Source organism: Carcharhinus amblyrhynchos, chromosome 22 (assembly GCF_965287045.1).
Source record: "Carcharhinus amblyrhynchos chromosome 22, sCarAmb.v2.hapA, whole genome shotgun sequence".
Lineage (NCBI taxonomy): Eukaryota > Metazoa > Chordata > Chondrichthyes > Carcharhiniformes > Carcharhinidae > Carcharhinus > Carcharhinus amblyrhynchos.
The window spans coordinates 8,651,044-8,677,367 of NC_137345.1; the positions used below are offsets into that span (position 1 = coordinate 8,651,044).

General features: G+C 45.2%; 1 protein-coding gene across 18 annotated transcripts in view; it reads left to right on the forward strand.

Annotated features, from left to right (window-relative positions):
- plekha6 (pleckstrin homology domain containing, family A member 6) overlaps positions 1-26,324 on the forward strand; it is a 331,150-nt gene that overhangs the window by 220,169 nt on the left and 84,657 nt on the right. For 17 of the 18 annotated variants that reach the window (XM_080209801.1, XM_080209802.1, XM_080209808.1 and 14 more), the window contains 5 exons: positions 7,529-7,612; positions 14,358-14,493; positions 19,243-19,347; positions 23,151-23,223; positions 26,220-26,320. In XM_080209801.1, coding sequence (XP_080065927.1) covers positions 7,529-7,612; positions 14,358-14,493; positions 19,243-19,347; positions 23,151-23,223; positions 26,220-26,320 — 499 coding nt within the window. Of the gene's footprint in view, positions 1-6,551; positions 6,571-7,528; positions 7,613-14,357; positions 14,494-19,242; positions 19,348-23,150; positions 23,224-26,219; positions 26,321-26,324 lie in introns of those variants that run through there. The other variant, XM_080209818.1, reaches the window with a different exon arrangement.

Consider the following 26,324-nt stretch of genomic DNA (forward strand, 5'->3'; position numbering starts at 1 on the left):
TTTCTCTTTGTAATAGCCGCGCAATGTTTTTTAGTTGCTGGATTCTCTGAATTAGGATTTTAGATGTGCATTCTTTTTTTAATTGATGTGGTGGAGAAAATATTCCTGCAATTCTTCTCAGTTCAAGAGAGGTAACCCTTGCATCAGAGTTTGCAAAGGTGGGATTTAATTCCAAGTACGCAGGCCCACCTATTCTTCCCCTCTTTCCAGAGATATCGATGTGCTGCTATAGCTGGAGGCCTTCAAGTCATAGATTCAGCACAGCCGCAGAATTCGTATTCTGGTGAAAAAAAATCGGGTGATTTTTGATAGATTAGTGAGCAGTCAAGGGATTTTGAATACAGTAAGAAGTCTCACAACACCAGGTCAAAGTCCAGCAGGTTTATTTGGAATCACAAGCTTTTGGAGCACTGCTCCTCCATTGGTGAGTGGAGAAACTTGGTGTCTGTGTCGATATGCGTGGTATTCTTGGAGGTCCTTTGAGCCGATGGTTTTATTTGATTTAATTTATTATCGTCGCACGTATTAACATACAGTGAAAAGTTTTGTTTCTTGCGTGCAATACAGGCAAAGCATACCGTTCATAGAGAAGGAAAGGAGAGAGCGCAGAATGTAGTGTTACAGTGATAGCTAGGGTGCAGAGAAAGATCAACTTAATGCAAGGTAAGTCCATTCAAAAGTTAGACAGCAGCAGAGAAGAAGCTTCTTGAGTTGGTTGGTACATGATCTCAGACTTCTGTATCTTTTTTCTGACAGATTAAGGTGGAAGAGTGTATGTCTGGGGTGCGTGAGGTCCTTGATTGCGCTGGCTGCTTTGCCGAGGCAACAGGAAGTATAGATAGAGTCAATGGATGAGAGGCTGGTTTGCATGATGGATTGGGCTACATTCATTTGTAGTCCCTTGTGGTCTTGGGCAGAGCAGGAGCCATACCAAGCTGTGATACAACCAGAAAGAATGCTTTCTATGGTGCATTTGTTGAAAGTCGTAGCTGACATGCCAAATTTCCTTAGTCTTCTAAGAAAGTAGAGGTGTTGGTGAGTCACCTGATGAAGGACCAGCGCTCTGAAAGCCCATGATTCCAAATAAACCTGTTTGACTTTAACCAGGTGTAGTGAGATGTCTTACTGTGCCCATCCCAGTCCAAGGCCGCCATTTTGGATACAGCCATTGCATCTGTCCTTGAGCTGGTGGCCATTGTTGTTCAGACGTTGTTCCTCTGCAGCACCTATAAAGATGTACGGTGGTGCCTGATATTTATTACGAACAATTTTGTGTTGTTGCAATTCACCTCAGAGATGGATAACTTTAAAAGAAAATAAATTTGAACTTCCAGTTAATAACTGGTCAGATAATATGGTGAGATTTCACAGTTTAAAATACTTACTGTAAAAGGCTAAAAGCACCATTGACTAAACACTATTTTTGCAACTTATACATTTAAATCACAGAACAGAATTCACTATACAACTAAAAAAAACACAATCAATTATCAGTAACACCGTGCTTTAAATAGACATTCTGTCCACCCATTACCAGCTCAAATTGATTCTTAGCTCCTTTGGCTTTACTTCTGATCTTTTCCTTTCCCAGTCTAAAAAATTTTAACTCCATGATTGTCTTTCATGGTGTAAAATTTTCCTGGACACCTTTCTCTCTAGCTAAAGCTAGGTAAAACCTCTTGTCTTGTAACTCTTCACGAATTTGTTGTTTCCAGCTTGATACAAGCTGCCACTTGCATCTCTGTGCAATGAACCTATTGAAAGCTTTGGCCGTATTTGCTGTCTCTCCTGGACCCTAACAGATGAACCATGCCTGTGCAATTTTAGAGATATCTTAGAAAGTATTCCCCTCTCAAAGCTTGTCTCCATGGCATTGTGAATCAAATGGGCCTTTTATCCAGGTAGAAATGCTGATTCACTATCATTGAGACCCTGGTCTGAATTCTCAGGATAGTGAGCGCTTGGTATCCATCATCCGGAGAGTCTGGAGGAAGCCCATCCCTTCTGACTGCGACAGACCTACTGCCATTTCATGCTGATTGACAGCAGGCGGGATTTGGCCCGCAGTCAGAGAACTGTCATTCAATCAGATTGGCCGACAGTTCTTCAACCCATCCAGTCATAGCGCTACAGTGGACAGAAGAGGTACTGCATTTCCATGCCTGAGACCAAATCGAGGGGTCCAGGGGAGAGGATGCCGTGGGAGAGGTCATCAGGCAGGCAATCTCACTGCTGTGGTAGGCAGAGAGTGTGTGAGTGGGAGGTCTCCAACCCCTGTGGGTAGGGTACCGCAGTGTGAAGGGACCTTCCAATTGAGATACCCATCCACCACTTTACTCCCAAGATCGAGGGTGATCAAGGGTCAACTCCCCCCGCCCCACCCCTCATTCACCAGGCACCCGCCACCCTCAAAATTGAGTGATTGGCACTGCTGCCTCACAGCTCTAGAGAACTGGTTTCGATTCCTGGCTTGTCCGACTGGCTGTGTGGAGTTTGCATGTTCTCCCCATATCTGCGTGGGTTTCCTCTAGGTGCTCCGGTTCCCTCCCACGGTCCAAAGACGTGCGGGTTAGGTTGATTGGCCATGCTAAATTGCCCCTTAGTGTCCAAAGATGTGCAAAGGAGAGGTAGATTTGACATTGTACTTGCCATTTAGTCTCTACAAATATACAAGGTATGTGCATTGGCCATGCTAAATTGCCCCTTAGTGCCCTGGGATGCATAGGTTAGCAGGGTAAATATGTGGGGTTACAGGGATAGGGCCTAAGTGGGATTGTGGTCAGTGCAGACTCAATGGGCCAAATGGCCTCATTCTGCACTGTAGGGTGTCTATAATTTCTATGGGAAAAGGCCCTGAAGTGGCCATTAAGTTTGGACTGAGAATGTTACAAGATCAGGAACCCAAACTGAGCATTAGTGAGCAGGTTATTGCTGTGTAAGTGCTGCTTGTTAGCCCTATCAATGGCATCTTCCATCACATTGCCAATGACCGGGGGTGAACTGTTAGGGTGGTAATCGGCCAGGTTCGATTTGTCTTGATCTTTGTCCACAGGACATACCTAAGCAATTTTCCGCATTGTCGGGTAGTTGCCAATGTTTTAGCCATGTTGGAATAGCCTGGCTAGGCGTGCACTGGGTGTTGGAGCATAAATCTTCAGTACTTGTGTGGGAATGTTTTCAGGGCCTTTGCAGTGTTCAGTTTCATCATGTGGCGTGAATCGAATTGTCTGAAGATAAAACCAGTGATGCTGCTGATCTCAGAAGGAGGTGGATACTGTTATCCACTCAGCACTCCTGGCTGAAGATACTTGCCAATGATGTTCTGGGCACCTCAGTCATTAAGGATGGGGACATTTATGGAGCCTTCTCATTTGATTAGCTGTTTAATTGTCCACCACCATTCATAATTAGATGTGGCAGGACTGCGGAGTTTAGATCATTTGCTTATCAGTTGCTTAGCTCTGTCTATTGCATGCAGGTGCCATTGTTTGGGATGCAGGTAGTCCTGTGTTGTCGCTTCACCAGGTTGACACCTCATTTTTAGGTATGTCTGGTGTTGCACCTGGCATGACAGTTAGCACTGCTGCCTCACAGTGCCAGGAATCAAGGTTCAATTACGACCATGGGTCACTGTCTGTGTGGAGTTTGCACATTCTCCCCATGTCTGCGTGGGTTTCATCCTTGTGCTCCAGTTCTCTCCCACAGTCAGAAGATGTGCAGGTTAGGTGGATTGGCCGTGATAAATTGCCCCTTGGTGTCCCAATACGTGTAGGGGGTATTAGTGAGATGAATAATTTGATTTGATTCATTATTGTCACATGAATTAACATACAGTGAAAAGTATTGTTTCTTGAGCGCTATACAGAATATGTGAGGTTAGGGGATAAGACGTGGGTAAGATGCTCTGTTAGAGGGTCTGTGTAGACCCAGTGGGCCAAATGGCCTCTTCTGCACTGTATGATTCTATGCCCTCCTTCTCTCTACAGTGAGCCCAGCTGATCCCTTGGCTTGATGTAATGTGGGATATCCCATGTTATGAGGTTACAGATTATGGTTGAGTACAATTCTGCTGCTGCCTATGGCCCACAGCGCCTCATGGTGTCCTCATCTTCAGAAGGACAGTGCAATGACCACTCCTATTTACACTGTCATGGACAGATGGATCTGCGACAGCTGGATTGGCTGGGTGGGATTTTTCCCACACTACCTGCTGCAGGGCCAGTCTGGGAGAAATTTCTTCAGGGCTGAAGCAGCGTGGTCAGTGGTGGTGTCCCACTGTAGTAGCAACAGTTGAAATGCCAGAAACACATCAGCCTTCCATGCCCGTTGGACACCGCAGGGGCTGGGGTGTGTTATAGACCCCAATAATCACACTTTAATTTGATGCTTTAAGTTTCCTTTTCACTTTGTTTCTGTTCGGGCTGTTCCCCCTCCTTTTGGGGAGCTGCCCTGTTTCCTTTGTCCCTAAGTTCCTTTGAGTTGGTTTAATTGGTTTACCCTAAAAGATTAACACATCAGCCAGGTTGCACAAAGCAAGCTCTGATAATGTTTAGATAATCTATTTTGGTATTGCTTGTTTCTTCAGAAGGAATGTCCAAAATACAGCGAATGAAAATACAGCAAAACTTACTCCAACTTATAACTCAAAGAAAGGGTTTAATAAAGGAGCATTACTCCAAACTCGGGGCCTCATCCTGAGCCACTCCAAGCTACCCATAATTCTACATAGTTCCTTATTTATAGTGAATCAGCTGAATATTACATCACTCAATGATGTAATCGGTTCCATGGTTTACTGGGTCAGCTGACCCTTACATCTTGTTCCCATTGGTCACATTACATCCAATACAAAGTTGTCACTGGTTGCATTCTAGCATTGCTGATTGAAAAATAAGTATCAGCAAAACACTGACTGGAGGTTTCCGACCTCACCCACGGCTGAGATTCTCCGACCTCGTCCGCAACTGGGATTTTCCAGTCCTGCTGCACTGAATGGAGATTTGGCTGAGCGCCAAATTCTTCATTGACCGTGGAGATGGGAGAACCCAGGCCACCGCCACTCCCCGGCTCCTCTTCACAGTAGCACCGTGCTTATTTTTAATGTACATCCCAGAGGGCAGATGAGACATCAGTTCAACGTCTCATCTGGAAAACCTCACCACTGACAGTACGACACTCCCTCAGTTCTGCACTGGAGATGTTTTCGTGTTCAAATCCTGAAGCGAGACTTAGATGAATGACCTTCAGATTCAGGTGCAAATATTGCCCACTGGCATTTGCAAAGGTGAGGGAATTTGGACTCTTGTTTTTCTTGGACCGCAGGAGGATTCATTGATGTTGTGAAGAGGATTGATAAAGTTTAGCCAGTGGAATTGCTTAACACGGTTCAAATTCCAGGGAACCCAAGTTAAAACTGTGGAGGTTTAAGATTAACAATCAGAAGCTAGGTAGAGATTACTTCTCGCTGAGCTACACTGGCCCCGATTCCTTTATTGTAAAGTTCTCATCCTTGTGTTCAAACCTCTCCCTCTCCTCCAGCCTGAAAACCCTCCAAGATCTCAGTACCTCTCTAATTCTGGTCTCTTTCACATCCCCCATTTTAACGACTCCAATTGTCAGCTATGGCCTCAGCTTCCGAGGTCCTAAACCCTGGAATTTCTTTGCTGAACCTGTCTGACTCTGCTCCTCTCTCCTTCTCCTCCTCCTCTAAGCTGCACTGGGGCAGTACAGTGGCACAGTGGTTAGCACTGCTGCCTCACGGTGCCAGGGACCCAGGTTCGATTCCCGGCTTGGGTCACTGTCTGTGCAGAGTTTGCATGTTGTCTCTGTGTCTGCATGGCTGTCCTCTGTGTGCTCCGCCTTCCTCCCACAGGGCAAAGATGTGTGGGTTAGGTGGATTGGCTAAGCTAAATTTTCCCTTAGTGTTAAGGGGACTAGCTAGGGTACATGCATTGAGTTATGAGGATAGGGTCTGGGTGGGATTGTGATCGGTGCAGACTTGATGGGCCAAATGGCCTCCTTCTGCACTGTGGGCATTCTATGATATTAATGGTGTGAAAAAACATACTCCTTTGACCAGCTTTTTGGCCATCTATCCAATTTATTCCTTTCTGTGACACTGTTTCTAATTTTCTTTGATCGCAGTCCTGTGAAGCATCTTGGAATGCTTTCCTACATTAAAGGTGTTATATAAATGAAGTTATTGTTGCAGTTGATAATGTATTGACACAGACAGCTTGAGCGAGTTCAGAACTCGATTATATGTGATTCTTGAGGAGAAAAACATGAAATGAGAGAGAGAGACGTTTGTGGCCCTGGTGACTTGGATCAGCCGTGGGCTGGCAAGCTTTTCTCTGTTGCTAATCATGCTTGCGTTCTTGCGACATGTTAATCTGTTTATTCACGGATGGTTTAAAAAATGTTTATCCTGAATATCAGTTGATTTGAGAGCGGCACACTTAGTCCTGGGCACTGCGGAGCAGGTCTCTGTGTTACCCTGTTCATTGATCTGTGTTTAATCATTTATGAGTTTTGCCAGTGCTAACAAGATGAACAGCGACTGGAACTCCAGTAAGTCAGAGATGTTGTGGGAGGGTTGGAATGGAGATTTTAGTCAAAAGTGGGAACCCTACAGGCACCGGAGTGTGGCTACCAGGGGATTTTCACAGTAACTTCATTGCAGTGTAGATGTAAGTAATATGTGGGCCACCTGCTCCAACGATAGAAAGAAATAGGATTTTTATAGTATTATAGAATCCCTACTGTGCAGAAGAGGCCGTTGAATGCCCATCCACCTAAGCTGCACATCTTTGCACTGTGGGAGTAAACCAGAGCACCCGGAGGAAACCCATGAGGAGAATGTGCAAACTCTGTGCAGACATTCACCTGAGGCCCGAGCTGAACCCGGGTCCTGAGCACTGGGAGGCAGTAGTGCTGACCACTGTGCCACCGGCACGGTGAAGGTCTGGTACTGCTGTTCTTGGAGGATGCTATCCCTAACATTGAGGCTTGTCCCGGCTGCTGAAAGAAGAAATATTCTCAAACAAAAATAGCCTTTTTTCATAACATTTGTAGCAGTGCATTACTTGAACGATCATATTGATGTTCCATGAAGTGCAAAACAGTTCAGTTGCTTCCAGTTCAGTACATGTCGTTCTCAGGAACCACTTTGAGTGATATTTACAATATATATATATTGCATGTTCTCTGGTGCTGGCTGCCAGAGAGACCCCAGCTCCTCTGTGTACTGAGCTGAAAGGTCTTTTGGCTGCGTTCCTTCTCCATTGAGTCTCCACATCAGCAGAAGCGTTAGAATGAGGCCTCCTCTCAGCTGTAGGTGGGAAAGTGGTTTCACTCCCAGCGAGGACAAACAAAGTAAGTTGCACCCTCTGGAATAATTACAACAGTTTGGAGTTACTAGTCACTGTCAGCACCTCCTAAGCCTGAGTATGAGTAATCCACACTGGTTAAGTCTCTTGATTCAAATGCTGCCTCAATTGCTAAATCTCTTCTATCTATTATTTTTCAGTCACAATGACAGAACTACCACATTCCAGGACCCAGTGACTGGGGTTGTGCCCATTGAGAACTGCATCTTCAAACTGGAAGACAAGTGAGTCTGTTATTACCTTTTCTCTCTTCCTTATTGCTAGTTTTGCTTTTTCCCCTCTCCTCTGCTTCAACAGAGGTATAGTTCAATGGGTACTAGTTTTCTCTTCCTAGCTCCCTCTCTCCTTTCTCCTCCTCTCTCTCTTTATAGAATCATAGAATCATACAGTGCAGAAGAGGCCATTCAGCCCATCAAGTCCGCACCAACATCTGAGAAACACCTGACCTCCCACCTAATGCCATCTGTCCACACTTGGCCCATAGCCCTGTATGTTATGGTGTGCCACATGCTCATCCAGGTACTTTTTAAAGGATGTGAGGCAACCCGCCTTCACCACCCTCCCAAGCAGTGCAATCCAGACCATCACCACCCACTGGATAAACCTCCTGCCCCTCACCTTGAACCTCTGTCCCCTCGTGACTGACCCTTCAAGAAAGGGGAACAGCTACTCCCTATCCACGTTGTCCATGTCCCTCATAATCTTGAACACCTCGATCAGGTCACCCCTCAGTCTTCTCTGCTCCAATGAAAACAACCCAAGGCAGGGTAAATACATGGGGTTCCGGGGTAGGGCCTGGGTGGGATTGTTGTCAGTGCAAGTTTGATGGGTCAAATGGCCTCCTTGTGCACTGTCGGGATTCTATGATTAAATACATCTAATACATACTGAATATTTCTTAACAAGTTATAGAAAATGCTTCATCATTTATAGATTAATAGAACTTCCATCAACTTCAAATAGTAAAATCAAAAGAAAGATTTACACTTTGGACACCGAGGGAGCATATGGGTCTCACAGTTTATGTTGTTCACAATCGGCACGCACATCATTTCACTTGCCCTTGCTTTATGTGCGAATCACTCATAGCGGTAGGAAACAAACTACACAGACGGTAACCAATGGGATGTGGCAACCCTGGGCATGGGCAGTGGTCAGTAAACTATCCACTGGGCTGCACTCAGAACTCAGATGGACCACATGTGGCCTCTGGGCTGCAGGTTGCCCAGCACTGTCATCGGTAGTTCAGTATCAAAGTCTGTGACCATTGTTGGGCAGATTTACTATGTTAAAGGTGCTATGTAAATTAAAGCTGTTGTTTATTTTGAGAAATCTGTTGAAGGTCCAAAGTCCATAATTGTGCTCTTTTGATTTTGGACGATAGTATAAAACAATTGAAGCCAACCCAATGCAATTTTCCTAATTGATTGATAATTATCCCTGCAACCAGTAGGAAGTATTTCCAAAAGCAATGAATCAAAAACCAGAACAGGCTGCAGGCCACCTTGTTGGTGCCCGGTACAGAATTCTGACCTCGTTGCAAAGCATGCTTGGTCTTTGAGAAGCCGTGATGGGTAAACAAGTTTACACTGAAGACTCTTTACATTTTCACCATCCAAATTACTGTTTTATTGTGGGAAGAATAACTTGAACTTAACTCATCAGTCGGGGGATGGTATGGAATGTTGATTTTCTGCTCCTCTGTGGGCGGTGGCACAGTGGTTAGCACTGCTCCCTCACAGCCCCAGGGACCCGGGTTCGATTCCCAGCTGGGGTCACTGTCTGTGCAGAGTTTGCATGTTCTCCCAGTGTCTGTATGGGTGTCCTCCGGGTGTTCCGGTTTCCTCCCACAGTCCAAAAGATGTGCTGGTTAGGCGCAATGGCCATGCTAAAATTGTCCCTCAGTGTACCTGAACAGGCACCGGAGTGTGGCGACCAGGGGATATTCACAGTAACTTCATTGCGGTGTTAATGTAAGGGTACGTGTGACAATAAATAAACTTAAACTTTAAACTGATAAGGTTTTAATTTAAAGAAGAACGGATAACACAAGAGGACGTGTGAGGAAGGTTCCTTACTTTGCCATATGTAAATAAATTGCAGACCTTCTGTAGAACACGGTTATATAATTGGTGCACATTGTGCACAAGAAGGAACCTTCCCCATTTTTTGATTTGATTTATTATTGTCCCAGCGCCAGCTTCAATTCTGGCCTTGGATCATTGTCTGTATGGAGTTTGCACATTCTCCCCGTGTCTGTGTGGGTTTCCTCCCGGTGCTCCAGTTTCCTTCCACTGTTCAAAGATGTGCACGTACTAAATGTGTGAGGTTATGCTGCTAGGCTGGGAGAGCGGGCCTGGATAAGATACTCTGTCAGAGACTTGGTCCAGACTCGATGGGCCGAATGGTCTCCTTCTGCACTGTAGGGATTCTATTCTATGTTGCTCTGACCAAAATAACACCCTTGACTTAAGCAGAGATTAAAATTGGACAGAGTCTAAAACTAGAGTTGCACTCAATCTCATCAGCACCCCAAAGGGGAGGATAGGGTGGCACGTTGGTTAGCACTGCTGCTTCACATTGCCAAAGACCTGGGTTCAGTTCCAGCCTTGAGTGACTATCTGTGTGGAGTTTGCTCATTTTCCCCGTGTCTGTGTAGGTTTCCTCTGGGTGCTCCGGTTTCCTCCCATCGTCTAAAGGTGTGCGGGTGAAGTGAATTGGCCATGCCAATTTGCCGCTTAGTGTCCAAAGATGGGGGGATTGGTGGTGTAGGCGCAGAGGGTTATGGGGTAAACCTGGGTAAGAGTTAGTGCAGACTCAATGGGCCAAATGGCCTCCTTCTGCATTGTGGGGATTCTACGATTCTAGATGACAATTGCCCCCTTTGCCTCTGAACTTCCCCAGTTGCCGTTGCCAGCCAGAATGGGTTTAGCGGCCAACAGAATTTCTCGAGGTGTGAGCTTGTTCTGAGAGAGTTCTAACGATATTAAGACTCCATATAATCTGAGATGTAATGAATTTTCCTAATCACCCTCCGTTTGTCAGATTCACTTGCTGTAAATGGGAAATGGGCGTATGTGAATGTTATCTCAATACTCATAGTTCACTGTGCTTGCTTACGGAGCTGACCTCAATAAATAACCATTGACAGACAGACAGTGAGCTGGGGCCAGGATTCTAATCCTTTCAGACATTTGACGCAATGTCACCAACCAGAGGCAATAATGAAATGTGAATATTTCTATTTACTGATGTCACTTTCTGCACAGAATCAGGGAGGCCTCGGGTTGTACATCAGATGATAAACTCACAAGCAAATTATAACTCATAATGTGACACTGGCTTTCAGGAGAATTTGGAAATTTCACTGACTAGAATTCTTTTCTTCTTTGACAGCAAGGTGTCACACTTCAGTTTAGCTTGGGGCGACACGGTGACACAGTGGTTAGCACTGCTGCCTCACAGCTCCAGCAACCCTGGGTTCAGCTCCTGCCTTTGGTCACTGTCTGTGCGGAGTCTGCATGTTTTCCCCATGTCTGCGTGGGTTTCCTCCGGGCGCTCCTGTGTCCTCCCACAGTCTGAAAGACGTGCTGGTTAGCTGCACTGGCCATGCTAAATTCTCCCTCAGTGTGCCCGAGCAGGCGCCGGAGTGTGTCGACCAGGGGTTTTTACAGTAATTTCATTGCAGTGTCAATGTAAGCCAGCTTGTGGCACTAATAAATAAATTTTAACCTTTAAAACTGAGCCGAGAAATAGGGAATTTTCTACAGCTGTGGCTGAGTTGGCAGCATTGTCATCCCTGTGGGTTGTGGATTTATACCTTACTCCGCACACTTAAGTACAAATCCACCTCCATGGCAGTACCGAGGGAGTGCTGCATTGGTGGCACCGTTTTTCACAGTTTCATAGAATTTCCACAGTGCAGAAGGAGGACATTTGGCCCATCAAGCCTGCACTGTCAACAATTCCACCTAAACCCTACCCCCGTAATCCCACAAATTTACCCTGCTAATCTTCCTGACACTAGGGGACAATTTAACATGGCCAATCAACTTAACCTGCACAGCTTTGCAGTGTGGGAGGAACCCATAGCACCTGGAGGAAACCCACACAGAAGGTAGCACAGTGGTTAGTGCTGCTGCCTCATAGCTCCAGGGACCTGGGTTCGATCCCCGGCTTGGGTCACTGTCTGTGTGGGGTTTGCATGTTCTCCCTGTGTTTGCGTGGGTTTCCTCTGGGTGCTCCGGTTTCCTCCCAAAGTCCAAAGATGTGCACGTTTAGGGGGAAACCAGAGCATCCGAGGAAACCCATGCAGACCTGGGGATAACGTGCAAACTCCCAGCAGACAGTGACCCGAGTCCGTATTCAAATCAGGTCCCTGGCGCTGTGAGGCAGCAGAGCTAACCACTGTGCCCTTTCCCAGTAACGCTGCAAATGTTTCCCTATCAGGGCTTATCCAGGTAAATGCAAAAATGACTGTGTCTCACTATTTGGAAGCCAGGCTTGCATTATTATCGCCCCTTTCCTGATTGCAGGGTGGCCACAGTGCTTCACTGGTCCTGAAATACTTTTGAAGTGTAGTGAGTGTTGCAATTGGAGATCTTGTGGTGAGATGAATAGTGCCTCTGCCTCTGTACTGGAGGCGTTGGGTTCGAATCCCCCTTTGGGACTTACAGAGGAGGGGGCCTTCATAATGTGAACAAACAGGTTGAGTATCTGCCTGTGAATCCTTCAATCAATGCCAATGGCGAGTGCTAAGAGTGGGGAAGATTCCTGATCAGATGGATTTGACAAAGAAATTTTTCTTTCAAAGAGTGGTGATCTTTGGAATGTTTTGCCACAGGAAGCTGCAGAGACCGACTTCTAGAAGGTTCTCAAGGCTGAGATTGATTTTTAATCAGCAGAAGCATTATGGGTTACGGAGATAAGGCAGGGAAGAGTGTTAGATCAATGACCACCTTCTCAGAACTACTTCTGATGCACTTATCTCCTTTCTTAAAATAAGGAGACCAAAACTGTACACAGTTGCTCCAGATGTGGTCTCACAAATGATTTGCTCAAAAGCAGCAAAACATCCCTACTTTTATATTCCATTCCCCTGGCAATAAACACCAGCATTCCATTTGCCTTCCCAATCACTTGTTGTACCAGCATGCTAACTTTTCCTGTTTCATGTATCAGGACACCCAGATCCCTCTGTACCCCAGAGGTTTGCAACCTCTCTCCACATAGACTGTTTGATCCGATGACTAATCTTCAACTAAAGAAAGTGTTTGAGGAAACAGAGAGAATGCGGGAGGATATCTCTCCTCTGGGCAAGGCCCACTGAAGAAACATTTTCCCTGCCTACATGAGACCCACGGGCAGAATTATTATGGAAACAAAAGATTAAATTCCAGCAATTTTCCTCCAACGGCTACCCTGTGACTGGTTATAGCGTCGTTGATTCTGGATTTATGAATGAAATGGGAGAGGATTCACAGATATTTCAGACCTTATTTCAATATAATTATTTTTGGCTTTCCTTAAATCAAAAACCTGGAGACAGAAATCACAACCTATTTGGTTTAGCATAGAAGACTGCCTATTCAGATATAATAAGTTGTTATTATATTATTATATTGCTATATAACTATATTATTATATTACTATATAACAGATATAATACACACCACACCCGTAACATTAAAGTAATGCAAATATATACAGTATGTATGCGTACATCAGATGTGCGTGTACAATAGCCGCATGCAATATGCATATACATTAGTGCTTTTAGAGACCCCACAAACTCAATGCACAAAAATTCCGTACACAAGTGCATGGTGGCACAGTGGTTAGCTCCACTGCCTCACAGCACCAGGATCTGCGTTCGATTCCCGGTTTGGGTCACTGTCTATGTGGAGTTTGCACGTTCTCCCTGTGTCTGCATGGGTCTCCTTCCACATTCTGAAAGGCATGCTGGTTAGGTGTATTGACCTGAACAGGCATTGAACTGTGACGACTAGGGGAATCTCACAGTAACTTAATAGCAGTGTTAATGTAAGCCTTGCTTGTGACAAATAAATAAACATTAGCATGTACAGTTATAGTGTCCCTACAGTGCAGGAGGAGGCCATTTAGCCCATCGAGCCTGTACTGACAACAATCCCACCCAAGCCCTATCCCCATAATCCCACATTTTTACCCTGCTAATCCCCCTAACACTAGGGTCAATTTACCATGGCCAATCAACCTAACCGGCACATCTTTGGACTGTGGGAGGAAACCAGAGCACGTGGAGGAAATCCACACTGACACGGGGAGAACTCTCCACAGACTCTTGGAATATAGTGTTCAATTCTGATCGCCACACTATCAGAAGGATGTGGAGGCTTTGGAGAGAGTCTGGCATGGAGAGCGTTAGCTATGAGTTGGAGAAACTTGGTTTGTTCTCAATGGAACGACGGAGGTTGAGGGACAACCTGATAGAAGTCTACAAGATTATGAGGGGCATGAACAGAGTGGATAGTCAGAAGCTTTTTCCCAGGGTGGAAGAGTCAATTACTAGGGGGCATAGATTTAAGGTGAGAGGGGCAATGTTTGAAGGAGATGTATGAGGCAAGTCTTTTACACAGAGAGTGGTGGGTGCCTGGAACTCACTGCCGGGGGAGGTAGTGGAAACAGATACGATAGTGACTTTTAAGGGTCGTCTGGACAATTAAATGAATAGGATGGGAGTAGAGGATATGGTCCCTGGAAGGGTATGGGGTTTTAGTGCAGTTGGGCAGCATGGTTGGTGCAGGCTTGGAGGGCCAAAGGTCCTGTTCCTGTGCTGTAATTTTCTTTGTTCTTTGACTCCACTGCCAAGGCCGGGATTGAATCCGGGTCCCCGGCACTGTGAGGCAGCAGTGCTAACAGTAAGTCAGTATTTGGGAATTCCGTCTGCATTTCCACCCTTTACTAATATTGTTGCATTGATTGTTTCAGGCCAAAACCTAACATGTCAAACCGGGCAGGAGGAATGCGGGGTGAAGGAGGAGGCGGGCAGCGCCCGACCAGCATTGCCAGCGAGATGTCCAATCACACCTTGGTTTCAGAAGCCTCTCAGGAACAGCCAGCCAGGGTAAGGGTGGCCCTTCACTGCAGTCTTGGCGCATGTTCGCTGTTAGCTGGGAGGGTGACCACGGATTCTATTGCAATGCAGGCGGTGGGAGGGTGAAGTTATCACCATTATAACAACTGGTCATTGATGCCAATACAATGGACAATGTATTCACTGTAGGTAATGTTAGAATGTGGCAACTTTGCATTGGATGTAATGTGACCAATGGGAACAAGATGTAAGGGTCAGCTGACTCAGTAAAACATGGAACCAATTATAGAGTGACCAGCTGATTCACTATAAATAAGGAACTATGTGGAATTGTGGGGAGCTTGGAGTGGCCTAGGACGAGGCCCCAAGTTTAGAGTAATGATGTTTCTTTATTAAACCCCTCCTTTGATTTATAAGTTGGGGTAAGTTTTGTTGTATTTTCATCAGCTGCATTTTGAAGAGTTCCTTCTGAAGAAACAGCTAAAACTGGCTCATCGACTACCAGTCCTGCCCACCCCCACCATTCTTACTTCAGAGGTGTCTTAAATCTCTTGAAAACGGTGTCAACAGTTTATAAATGTACAACACCGAGGAGAAATGCAACTTTACACAGTCTCTTATCGCAGCTGTCACATTTAATGGATGTTGATAAGGAGGCGATGGATTTTATGCAGCTTCAGGAACTGGCCAGTGGCTTCCAGTCTCACAGTTGACCTGATTGTGCTTGCTGTTTGGAACCGCAAGAGAAATAATTCCACCGATAGTTACAGATCAGATCTCTTTTCCTGCCACAAGGAATATTGAGCTAATTAACCAAGCATTTGTTCTGCTCTGCAGTCTGTTCCAGAATTGGACTTGCAGGGACTATAACAGGAGTGTATATTTTTCCATGCTTTGTTGATACAATGATCATGGACTTGTTGACTGATCCTATCAAACACTCTCAATCAACTAGGCTACAATAGACCCAATGGTGCAAAACATATTACAGCCCTTAACTTAGAAAGATGCGGACAACATGCTAGGTAATGCATCATGGGGATCTTCCCTAAGCAATTGGCAAGCACCAAAGTTTCTAGCTATTGGGGACAGATGAGCACCAGCAATGCACCAAAAGTGGCATTTGTGCCTTTTCACTCCTGCACCTGATTTCCCAAGCTCTGGCACTGTCACCGCTGAATACAGACGTCCCAGCACAGCTGCCAGTATTGGGCCCAAGGACCTTTCTTTAATCTTTATTTTTTTCATGGGAATTTAAATTTAATTAATTATATTTCACCAGCTGCTACAGTGGCATTTGAACCCGTGTCCCCAGAGTATTAATCCGAGCTGCTGGATTACTAGTCCAGTGACATTACCACTCTGCCGTTCAAAGAATTGCTGCAGTGCAGAAGAAGGCTGCTTGACCCATCATCTCTGTGCTGGCTTTCCAGATGAGCATCTTGGCTTAGTGCCAATTCCCCTGCCTTTTCCCCGTAACCCTGCACATTGTCTCCACCACACTTCCAGGCAGTGCATTCCAGACCCGAACCACTCGTTGTGTGAAAAAGTTTTTTTTTAATCTCACATCACATTTGTTTTTCTTGCAAATCACTTTAAATCTGCATCCTCTCATTCTCCAACCTTTTACGCGGGGGTACAGTTTCTCCCCATCTACTCTGTCCAGCCCTCTCATGATTTTGAACATTTCTGTAAAATCTCCTCTTGTCCTTTTTTCTCCCAAGGAGAACAGTCCCAACATCTCCAATCTATCCTCATAACTGAAGTTTCACATTCCTGGAACCATTCTTATAAACCTCCTCTGCACTTCAGTGTGTTCACATTCTTCCTTTAGACAGCGCGGTGGCACAGTGGTTAGCACTGCTGCTTCACAGCACCAGGGACTAGAGTTCAATTCCTGACTTGGGTCACTGGCTATGTGGAGTCTGCATGTTCTTTCTGTGCCTGTGTGGGTTTCCTCCCACAGCCTAAAAGTCATGCTGGTTAGGTTCGTTCTCCTGGACAGATGTCAGAGTGTGGCAACTAGGGGATTTTCACAGTAACATCATTGCAGTGTTAATGTATGCCTACTTGTGACTAATAAATAAACTTTAATTTTATAGTGTAGTGCCCAGAACTGTACACAATATTCCAGCTGAGGTCTACTCAGTGCCTTGTATAAGTTCAGCATACCCTCCTTGCTCGTGTATCCTGTGTCCCTATTAATAAAGCCCAGAAAATGATACGCTTCATTGAATGTTCTCTCCACCTGTCCTGCCACTTTCGAATGTTTAAGCACAGAAACATCCAGGCCCCTCTGCTCCTGGATCCCTTTAAGAATTTTACCCCTTATTTTGCACTGTCTCTCCATGTTCCTCCCACCAAAATGTATCACCTCATATTTCTTTGCATTGAACTTCATCTGCCACCTATCTGCCCATTTTATCAATTTGTCTATGCCTTTTGAAGTTCAGTGTTATCCTCTTCCCAGTTTACAATACTTCAAAGTTGTGTATCGTTTGCAAATTTTGAAATTGTCATCTGCACACCAAGATCTAGCTCATTAATCTATCTCAGGAAAAGTCTCAATAGCGACTCCTGGGGAGCAACACTACAAACCTTCCTCCAGCTCGAAAAATATCCATTGACCATTACTCTCTGATTTCTATTACTCTAATTTTGTATCTTAGTTTCTGCTGTCCCTCTTATTCCATGAGCTATAACTTTTCTTACAAGTCTATTGTGTAGCACTGTATTGAATGCCTTCTGAAAGTCCAAGTGCACCACATCAACAGCATTACCCTCATCGACCCTTTCTATTACCTCCTGAAATACCTCTAGCAAGTTAAACATGATTTCTCCTTTAGAAATCCATGCTGGCTTTCTTAATCAACCCACATTTCTTTCCATTTGACCATTTATTCTATCCCAGATAATAGTAGCTTGCCTACTTCTGATATTAAACTGATTGGCCTGTCATTTCTGGGGCTATGCTTTTTTGGACAAGGATGAAACATCTGCAATTTTCCAGTCCTCTGGCACCTTCCCTGAGACTAGAGAAGATTGGAAGATTATACCCAGCACCTCTGCAATATCCATTCTCACTTCCTTCAATATCCTTGGAGACATTTTTCTTAATTAATTCGTGGGACTTGGCTGTCGCTGTCTAGCCAGCATTTATTGCTCATCCCTAGTTGAGAAGATGCTGGTGAGCTGTCTTCTTGAATCGCTGCAGTCCTTGTTCTGTGGGTTGATTGCAGTGAGTGGCTTGGAGGGGAACTTGCAGGTGGTGATGTTCCCATGTATCTGCTGCCCTTGTCCTTCTAGATGGAAGTGGTTATGACTTTGGAAGGTGCTGTCTAAGGATCTTTGGTGAATTGCTGCATGCATCTCATCTGGTCCTGGTTCCTTGTCCACTTTCAGTCTATTCAACACCCCTTCCGTATCAATTTTGAATCCATCCAAGAACGGAGTAGCTTCACCTGACACCACTATCTTGGGTAGCATCTACCTACTTGGTAAAGATGGATGCAAAATATTCATTTAATACCTCAACCGTGCCCCATGTATAAGTTACCTTGTAGACTCCTAATTGGCCCCACTCCTTCTCTTCCCATCCTTTTGCTATTTATCTGTGCCTATAGATGCCACTATCGTCACACCAAGGTTTTTTTTTTTAGCCTCCAAAGAATGGGAGAGTTTTATTCCAGAGAAGGGTGTTTATTCAGTGATTTGTCTTCTGGAATGGTTCCTGGTGCATTCTGTTGCATAGGCTGATGTAGTCTGTGGACAGGATAATTCCATCCCTCTCCGACGTGTTTTGTGTTGCCAGGACCGGAAAACCCCACCGGCGGGAAAGGCCAGAAATTCCCGCCTGTGTGCCTCCCGTTCCCTTTTACCTACAGATTGCAGTCATCATTTCTAGAACGAACCGCAGTCACATGCTGTTTTGGGAGGGGGCACAGAGAACGGGACAGTCAGCAGACCTACTTGTGGGCCTGCCCCAAGGCCTAGCCAGAGTACTTCTTTTACAAAGGTGCAGACTGGATGTGGCCTAGAGGTAGTGGGAGGATAGGTGGCTGAGTCATTCTGCCTGCCTGTCTCTCTTCCCCTGTCCTGGTTGTGCTGGGCGGCACTGGAGATGCGGCACTCACTGTCTTGAGACCTCTGCAAATTGTGGTCGCTGCAAGATTGAAGTCTGTGATGGACATTCGGTTCTTTATTCTTATTTTAATTTGGTAAGTTTCTTTAATCCTTTAAAGAGGTGTAGCATGGTGGCACAGTGGTTAGTATTGCTGCCACACAGCACCACAGACCTGGGTTCAATTCCAGCCTCGGGTGTCTGTCTATGTGGAGTCTGCATATTCTCCTCATGTCTCTGTGGGTTTCCTCCCATAGTCCAGAGATGTGCGGGTTAGGTTGATTGACCATGCTAAATTGAACCTAATATCAGGAGGATTAGCAGGGTAAATATGAGGGGCTAGGGAATAGGGTCTGGGTGGGATTATGTTCTGTGTGAACTCAATGGGCTGAATGGCCGCTTTCTGCACTGTTGGTATTCTATGATTCTTTATGGTTAACATTCTTATTAGTCATGGCTATGCTTATAGTTCTTAGTTATGGTTATGGGTTAAGGTTCTTTTGAGTTCTAGTTTGTAGTTATGTTTGTGATTAAGGTTCTTACTGGTTGTGCCACTTTAAAAAGGGGTGCAGAGATGAGGCACAGTTACTTGTTTTGAAGTTGATGCATATGAGGTTTCAATGTGTTGACCCAACTGTTTTAACACCATCTCTTAACAGACTTCCAGATCATCAAAGAAGAACGCTGCCTTTGGCAAGAGGTCAAACTCAATGAAGAGGAATCCAAAAGCCAATGTTCTGAAGAGTGGCTGGCTGTTTAAGCAGGTATGGTGCAATTCCTGTCTGACTTAACTCACACTGGAGGGAGTTTGCCCGTGGATTGGTGTATCAAGGGTACAAGCTTGCAGATAATGTTATTTTACCAGCAGTGATAGTCTATTTAAAATAAGTGTCTTACTGTTAATATTACTGCAACAATAAACAGAAAAACTAGATACAGTGTCAAGCCACAGTCAAGTGAATATCTGTTGGTGACTCAGGCAGACCGTTATGTCGGACAGTTTTTTAATGATTTATTTGTTTCTTTTACTTATATTGATTTTCTTTCCTCGCCCCTCTCCTGAAGATCCGGACTTATCTTGAGGCACAGTTCATGAGCAGTGGTCAAGATTTACTCAGTTGCGCAGTTAAATTGTGTAAAGTTGGGGTTGATCTGGCTGTGTGCCAATCCAATACTTTCTACACATCCCATCGATACAGACATGCAACCTCCAGCGGGAATCATGGAGTTACAATGTTCATCCAGTTTGTTCCTTTTCTTCCCCTCCCCCATTCAATCCAATCCTCCCCAGTCCAGAACCATTCAGGTTAAGACCAGCAGATTGTGAGGTGCATGGACCCCTATCCATGCCCCTCATAATCTTGTAGACTCCCATGAGGGGGTGACCTGATAAAAAAACGTCTACAAGATTATGAGGGGCATGGGCAGAATGGATAGTCAGAAGATTTTTCCCAAGATGGAAGAATCAATTACTAGGAGGCATAGGTTTAAGGTGCAAGGGGCAAGGTTCAAAGGAGATATATGAGGCAAATGTTTTACACAGAAGGTGGTGGGTGCCTGGAACTCACTGCTGGGGGAGGTAGTGGAAGCAGATACAATGGCGACTTTTAAGGGACATCTGGACCAATACATGAATAGGAAGGGAATAGAAGGATATGGTCCTCGGCAGGTAGGGGGTTTTAGTTCAGTCGGGCAGCATGGTGGGTGCAGACTTGGAGGGCTGAAGGGCCTGTTGCTGGGCTGTAATTTTCTTTGTCCTTTGTTCAGAATGATACTGGAACTTACAGGATTAGATTGTGAGAATGGGCTGCATCTAAAATAGTTTATACTGCCTTGATCCTAGAAGATTAAAGTGTTTAGGTTTTAAAAGATTCAATAGCAGAGCTATTTCCTCTGATGATGAAATAAAAATAAGGCATCGTAATTTTATAAATAGAGCTAAGCCCATTGGGGCAAGATCAGAGTGCACTTTTTCAGAGAATTGAAGAACTCTAGAACATCTTGTGAATAGTGAGATAATTAAAACCTTTGAGATTGAAATAGGTTTTGATTTTGATTTCATTTATTATTGTCACATATATTGGTATACAGCGAAAAGTATTGTTTCTTACACGCTGTACAGACAAAGCATACTGTTCATAGAGCACGAAAGGAGAGGGTGCAGAATATAGTGTTCGAGTCATAGCTAGGGTGTAGAGAAAGGTCACCTTAAAATGAGGTAGGTCCATTCAAAAGTCTGATGGTATCCTTGCTAATGCTGGCTGCTTTTCTGAGGCAGCAGGAAGTGCAGACAGAGTCAATGGATGGGAGGCTGGTTTGCGTGATGGACTGGGCATCCTTTATGGCCCTTTGTAATTTCTTGCGGTCTTGGACAGAGCAAGAGCCATACCAAGCTGTGATATAACTGGAAAGGATGCTTTCTATGATGCATCTGTAAAAGTTGGCGAGAGTTAGAGTGGACATGCCAAATTTCCTGAGAAAGTAGAGGCATTGGTGGACTTTCTTAACTGAAGTGCCGGTGTGGAGGGACCAGAACAGGTTGTTGGTGGTCTGGACACTTAAAAACTTGAAGCTCTTGACCATTTCCACTTCATCAGATTTTGGCAGGTATGGGGATCAAGTAATAAGGAGTTAATCCAGTTGCCTGTAAATGGAGTTGAGTTGCAGATCAGCCACGGGCTAGTTAAACAGGGTAGGTTCAAGGGGCTGAATGGCTTACTCCTTTTCCTTAAGTTCCTGTCAGTAAACCTGGATAGAAATCATAGAACCCTACAGTGCAGAAAGAGGCCCTTCAGCCCATTGAGTCTGCACTGAACACAATCCCACCCAGGCCCTACCCCCATATCCCTACATATCATACCCACTAATCCCTCTAATCTATGCATCCCTAGACACTAAGGGGCAGTTTCTTAGCATAGCCAATCAACCTAACCTGCACATATTTGGACTGTGGGAGGAAACCCACGCAGATATGAGGAGAATGTGCAAACTCCACACAAAACAGTGACCCAAGCTGGGAATCGAACGCAGGACCCTGGAGCTGTGAGGCAGCAGTGCTAACTACTGTGCCGCCCGTTTGAACGCAGAATTGAACCTGAGGATTTTATATTTGGTTACCTTTATTAACTGGGCCATCCTTACCAGGAGGATTTGAGTTTGCCATCCTCTATTGTAGGAGAAGTATTTTCCCCAGTGCCTGGAACAGCTTCTGAAAATATTCTGAAATGGAAACAAGAACTTTCAGCCCAACCAGTCTCCCTCAATATTTACCTTCTGTACAAACAGGTGATTTCAAACACATTCACCCACCCTGTTTCCACATTCCCTTCGGTCTCGTTCTCTTTGTGCAAATTAATCTGGGAAGGTTGACACAGTTTCTATTTGAACTGCTGATTCCAGGAACAAATTCCACAACCTCACAACACCTTGTGTAAAGAAGCTTCTCCCGTCCCTTCAGTTTAATGCTGTACCTATAGCACCCTTGCTGTTGACCCCTCCACAGCTGGAAGCAGTCTGCTCCTGTTCATCCTCTTTTCAAAGGTTTTCTGGCTTATTACCAGCAACCTCTGCTGAGTGGTGTTTGCATTTCCTCATGCCGGACAGTATTGCTGTGAGGTATAGAAACCAAATTCTGCAATGTTTGAAATTGCCTATGACTCAATCGCAATAGAAACACTGACCAACGTGAATATCACCCCTCTAATATTCCCATTAAACTCAACGTAGGTGCTTTCATTGGATTCCCGGAAAGATCAACTTAATGCGAGGTAGGCCCTTTCAAATCTCTGATGGCAGCAGGGAAGAAGCTGTCCTTGAGTCGGTTGGTAGGTGTCTGTAATAGCTCCAGGAAAGTGAAGGTTCTATCACCAAAAGCTCCTTTAGTTACAAGACGTACTACGCTCTCAGTGTGCTCACTGCATCAGCAGACAGAGAGACTGACACACCTGCTTTAAATAGGGAACATGAGACTCCCTGATAGGGCCATCAATTAGGACTTAATCAGTGAATTCATTTATTGCCCAACTAAATAAACAAAATCAAATTAACTTGGGGATAATTCAAAAGGGGCAGCTCCCTAAAAGGAGGGGAACTGCCCAAAACAAAAAAAAGCAGACAGGGAACTTAAGACATCAAATTAAAATGTGATTAAAGGGGTCACTGATACTCCCCAGTCCCTGCGGTGCCCAGCGGCACAGAAGGCATCAACTGTGCCCTTGGATACTACATGCTCCCTTTCCAGGGACACCCGAACTCAATCAGGGGAGTTCATATTCCAGCAGGCCAACCTCATTTGCCTCTCTGAAGTCGTCACAGTGTCCTCAGCCTTTTGTACCTTTTCACTGAAGGAAGAAGGTAGAAGAGCATATATCCGGGGTGCATGGGGGTCTTTAATCATGCTGGTTGCTTTGTCGAGGCAGCGGGAAGTGTAGACAGAGTCAATGGATGGGAGGCTGGTTTGCGTGATGGATTGGGCTACATTCATGACCTTTTGTAGTTCCTTGCGGTAGTTTCTTCACTCTCACTTTTATCAGTACGAGGGTTGTAACAATACCATTGTCTTTAACAGGCAAGCTCAGGAGTGAAGTCATGGAACAAGCGTTGGTTTGTGCTGGTCGATCGGTGCCTCTTCTACTACCGAGGTGACGCCTCTCTGTTTCTGCTGCACTTGCGACGGGGCTGCAGTCACCACTGCTCGGTCCCTCGGGAATTGTTGCTTTGGAACGTCGTTAATACTGGCTGCCCTCTGCCATGCAGTCAGATGTCATTCTTTTTTAAAATCCTTTCTTAAAAGGAAACAAAAAACGTGCGAGGAAAGATATGTCCCATTGCTGAAAAGACCTGTGCCACTGATACTTTTAGGAAGTATTGCATTGGGACTGTCCCACTGCAGTGAATGGAAATTTGGATGGCCTTCAAATGTTCTAACCTGGCTGCAGTGGGAGCATGGTGTGAACAGCTGGTAAGATTGCGCCCGTAGGCTTTACAAAGGAGAGGGTTTCAGGGAGGGAAGTCAGGAGCTAAAGCCTGGTGAATCAATTAAAAATTCAGAATGAGCCATTTTAACTCTTGGGTAAGCGATAGTAATTGGGGCCCCAAGTTGCATGACTGCACTTCCCCATCCAAAGGAAAATTAAAAAACATTAATTCCCAGAGTCTACAATCCCATCTGTTTGAGTAAAGGACTGTTCAGTCCAAGATATTACCCCCTTGACTGGCATCAGGATCTGTATGATCCCATCGGAACCTGAAATATAAGTACGGAGAGATCCAATAACTGGAGCAAGTGGATGGTTAAAATGGCAGCTGAGCCAAATATATCAGGGAGCGCAATGGCAAATATCCAGCTGACCGTCTAACTAGCCGTCCACTCCGTTCCCGTTGGGAAGGGTTGGAATTGAGACACAGGTGCACCATGATCCTCACTAGCTCTTATCAACTATCCCTCTTGCCAGAAGCAGATTTTGTCACGATGATTAGAAGTGTTGCAATTCATTCTCGTGCACTATGAGTGATTACAGCTCTCGGGCTGTCACCTAACCACTCGTTTCCCCAACGAAAGGTCATTTAGCTGAGGTGCGAGTTTTCAAATGTCAGTAGATGACGTCACTCTCACCTCTGTGCCACAAGGTTGAAGTCCCACTCCGGAGGCTTCAGCACATAATGCAGAGTAACAGTCTCGTTCAATTATGAGGGAGTGCTGCATTGGCACAGATACCATACTTCCAATGAAACATTAAACAAGAGCTCACCTGCCTTCTCAACTGAGTATTACAGATCCTGTTTCGCTGTTAGAAGTTCAAGCGATTCCCATCAGTGTCCCAGACCAAGGCATAGCCATCACCCACCATCACTAAAAACGGATAGTCAGGCCATTATCAAACTGTGGTGTTTTTTGGGAGCTTTTTGTGCACAACTTAGCTGCCATAATTCCCAGTATCAGGTTAAAGTCCAACAGCTTTATTTGGAATCATGAGGTTTTGGAGCACTACTCCTTGTCCAGCGAGTGGAAAGGTAGGTTTCACAAACATGGCATATTTAAACAAAGACTCAGTTGCAAAATTGAGGGGTGAGCTGATAGAGGTCTGCAAGATTATGAGTGACATGGATAGAGTGGATAGTCAGATCCTCTTTCCCAGGGTAGAAAAGTCCAGTACTAGGGGTTTAAGGTACATGGGGAAAAGTTTAGAGGAGACGTGCGAGAGGGCGGTGAATGTCTGGAATGCGGTGCCCGGGAAGGTGGTGGGAGCCGGTACAATAGTGGTATTTAAGGGGCAATTAGACGAATATGTGAATAGGACGGGAATGGAAGGATACAGACTCCGTAAGTGCATACAGCTTTAGTTTAGGCAGGCATCATGATTGGAGCAGGCTTGGAGGGCTGAAGGGCCTGTTCCTGTGCTGTACTTCTCTTTGTTCTTTGTAAAAGTGATGGAAGCAATTGAGATGTTGGTGCTGAGGGATCTGAACATGGAGGCATCCACTATTTATTTCAATGGTGACCTCTCAATGGATGAAATTAAAGATGAATAATGGCAGATATGACGCAGGGAGTTGGCCAATTGGGTGCGGTTGGGCATGGATAATTTAACTGATCCTTCCCCTCCCCTCAAATCTCAATAACAACTCGAAATTATACAGGGCCTTCAACACCATAGAATGTTTCAAGGCTCTTCACAGCCATGCTATCCAACAGCATTTGACACTAAACCACACTACGAGATGGTGGAACAGATAAAGTTGATTTTAAGCAGCATCTGAAAAGAGAGTTTTTGGGAGAGAATTCCAGGACTTGGGATGCAAGGAGTTGAAGGCATGGTTGCCAATGATGGTGCAATGGAAATGGGGCCTGTCATGACACACCATTGCTTCACTAGGCCGATTCCTGGGATGGTGGGACTGATGAATGAGGAGAGATTGAGTCGATAAGGATTGTATTCGCTGGAGTTCAGAAGAACAAGGAGGGAATCTCAGAGAAACATATAAAATTCTAACAGGACTAGAGAGTCGATGCAAAAAGGAGGTTCCTGATAGTGGAAGTGTGCAAGAGTCACAGTCTGAGGATACAGGGTAGACCGTTTAGGACAGAGATGAGGAGAAATTTCTTCACTCAGAGAGTGGTCAGCCTGTGGAATTCATTACCACAGAACATAGTCAAGGCCAAAATATTGACTTTTCAAGAAGCAATTAGTCTTGGCACTTGGAGCGAAGGGAATCAAAGGATAGAGGGAGAAGGTGGGATCAGGTTATTGAGTTGGATCATCAGCCGTGATCATAATGAGTGGTGGAGCAGGCTTGAAGGGCTGAATGGCCTCATCCTGCTCCTATTTTCTGTTTCACCACTGATCAGGTTCAGCCAAGGGACCATTGATGCACTCTTCTCTGTGAAGTCACGGCCTCTATAACCTTTTAATGTAAGACAGTGGGGTTAATTTTCCAGTCCCACCCGACGTGGGAATTGTAGCAGGTGGGGCAGAAAATTTGGCGGACCATTTAAAGGTTCACTGACCTCGGGCAGAAATATCCGGTCTTGGGGCACAGTCGGAAAATCCCACCCGGAACATGCGAACAACTTGTGATATCTTTGGAATTGCAGCGGTCATTAAATAACAATGAGTTTTTTTTTCTTCAAATCCAGATGAAAAAGAGGAGGCAATCCTGGCAAGCATCCCTTTGTTCAGCTTCCGAATAAGCCCCGTTCAACCCTCTGACAACATCACCCGCAAGCACGCCTTCAAGGTGA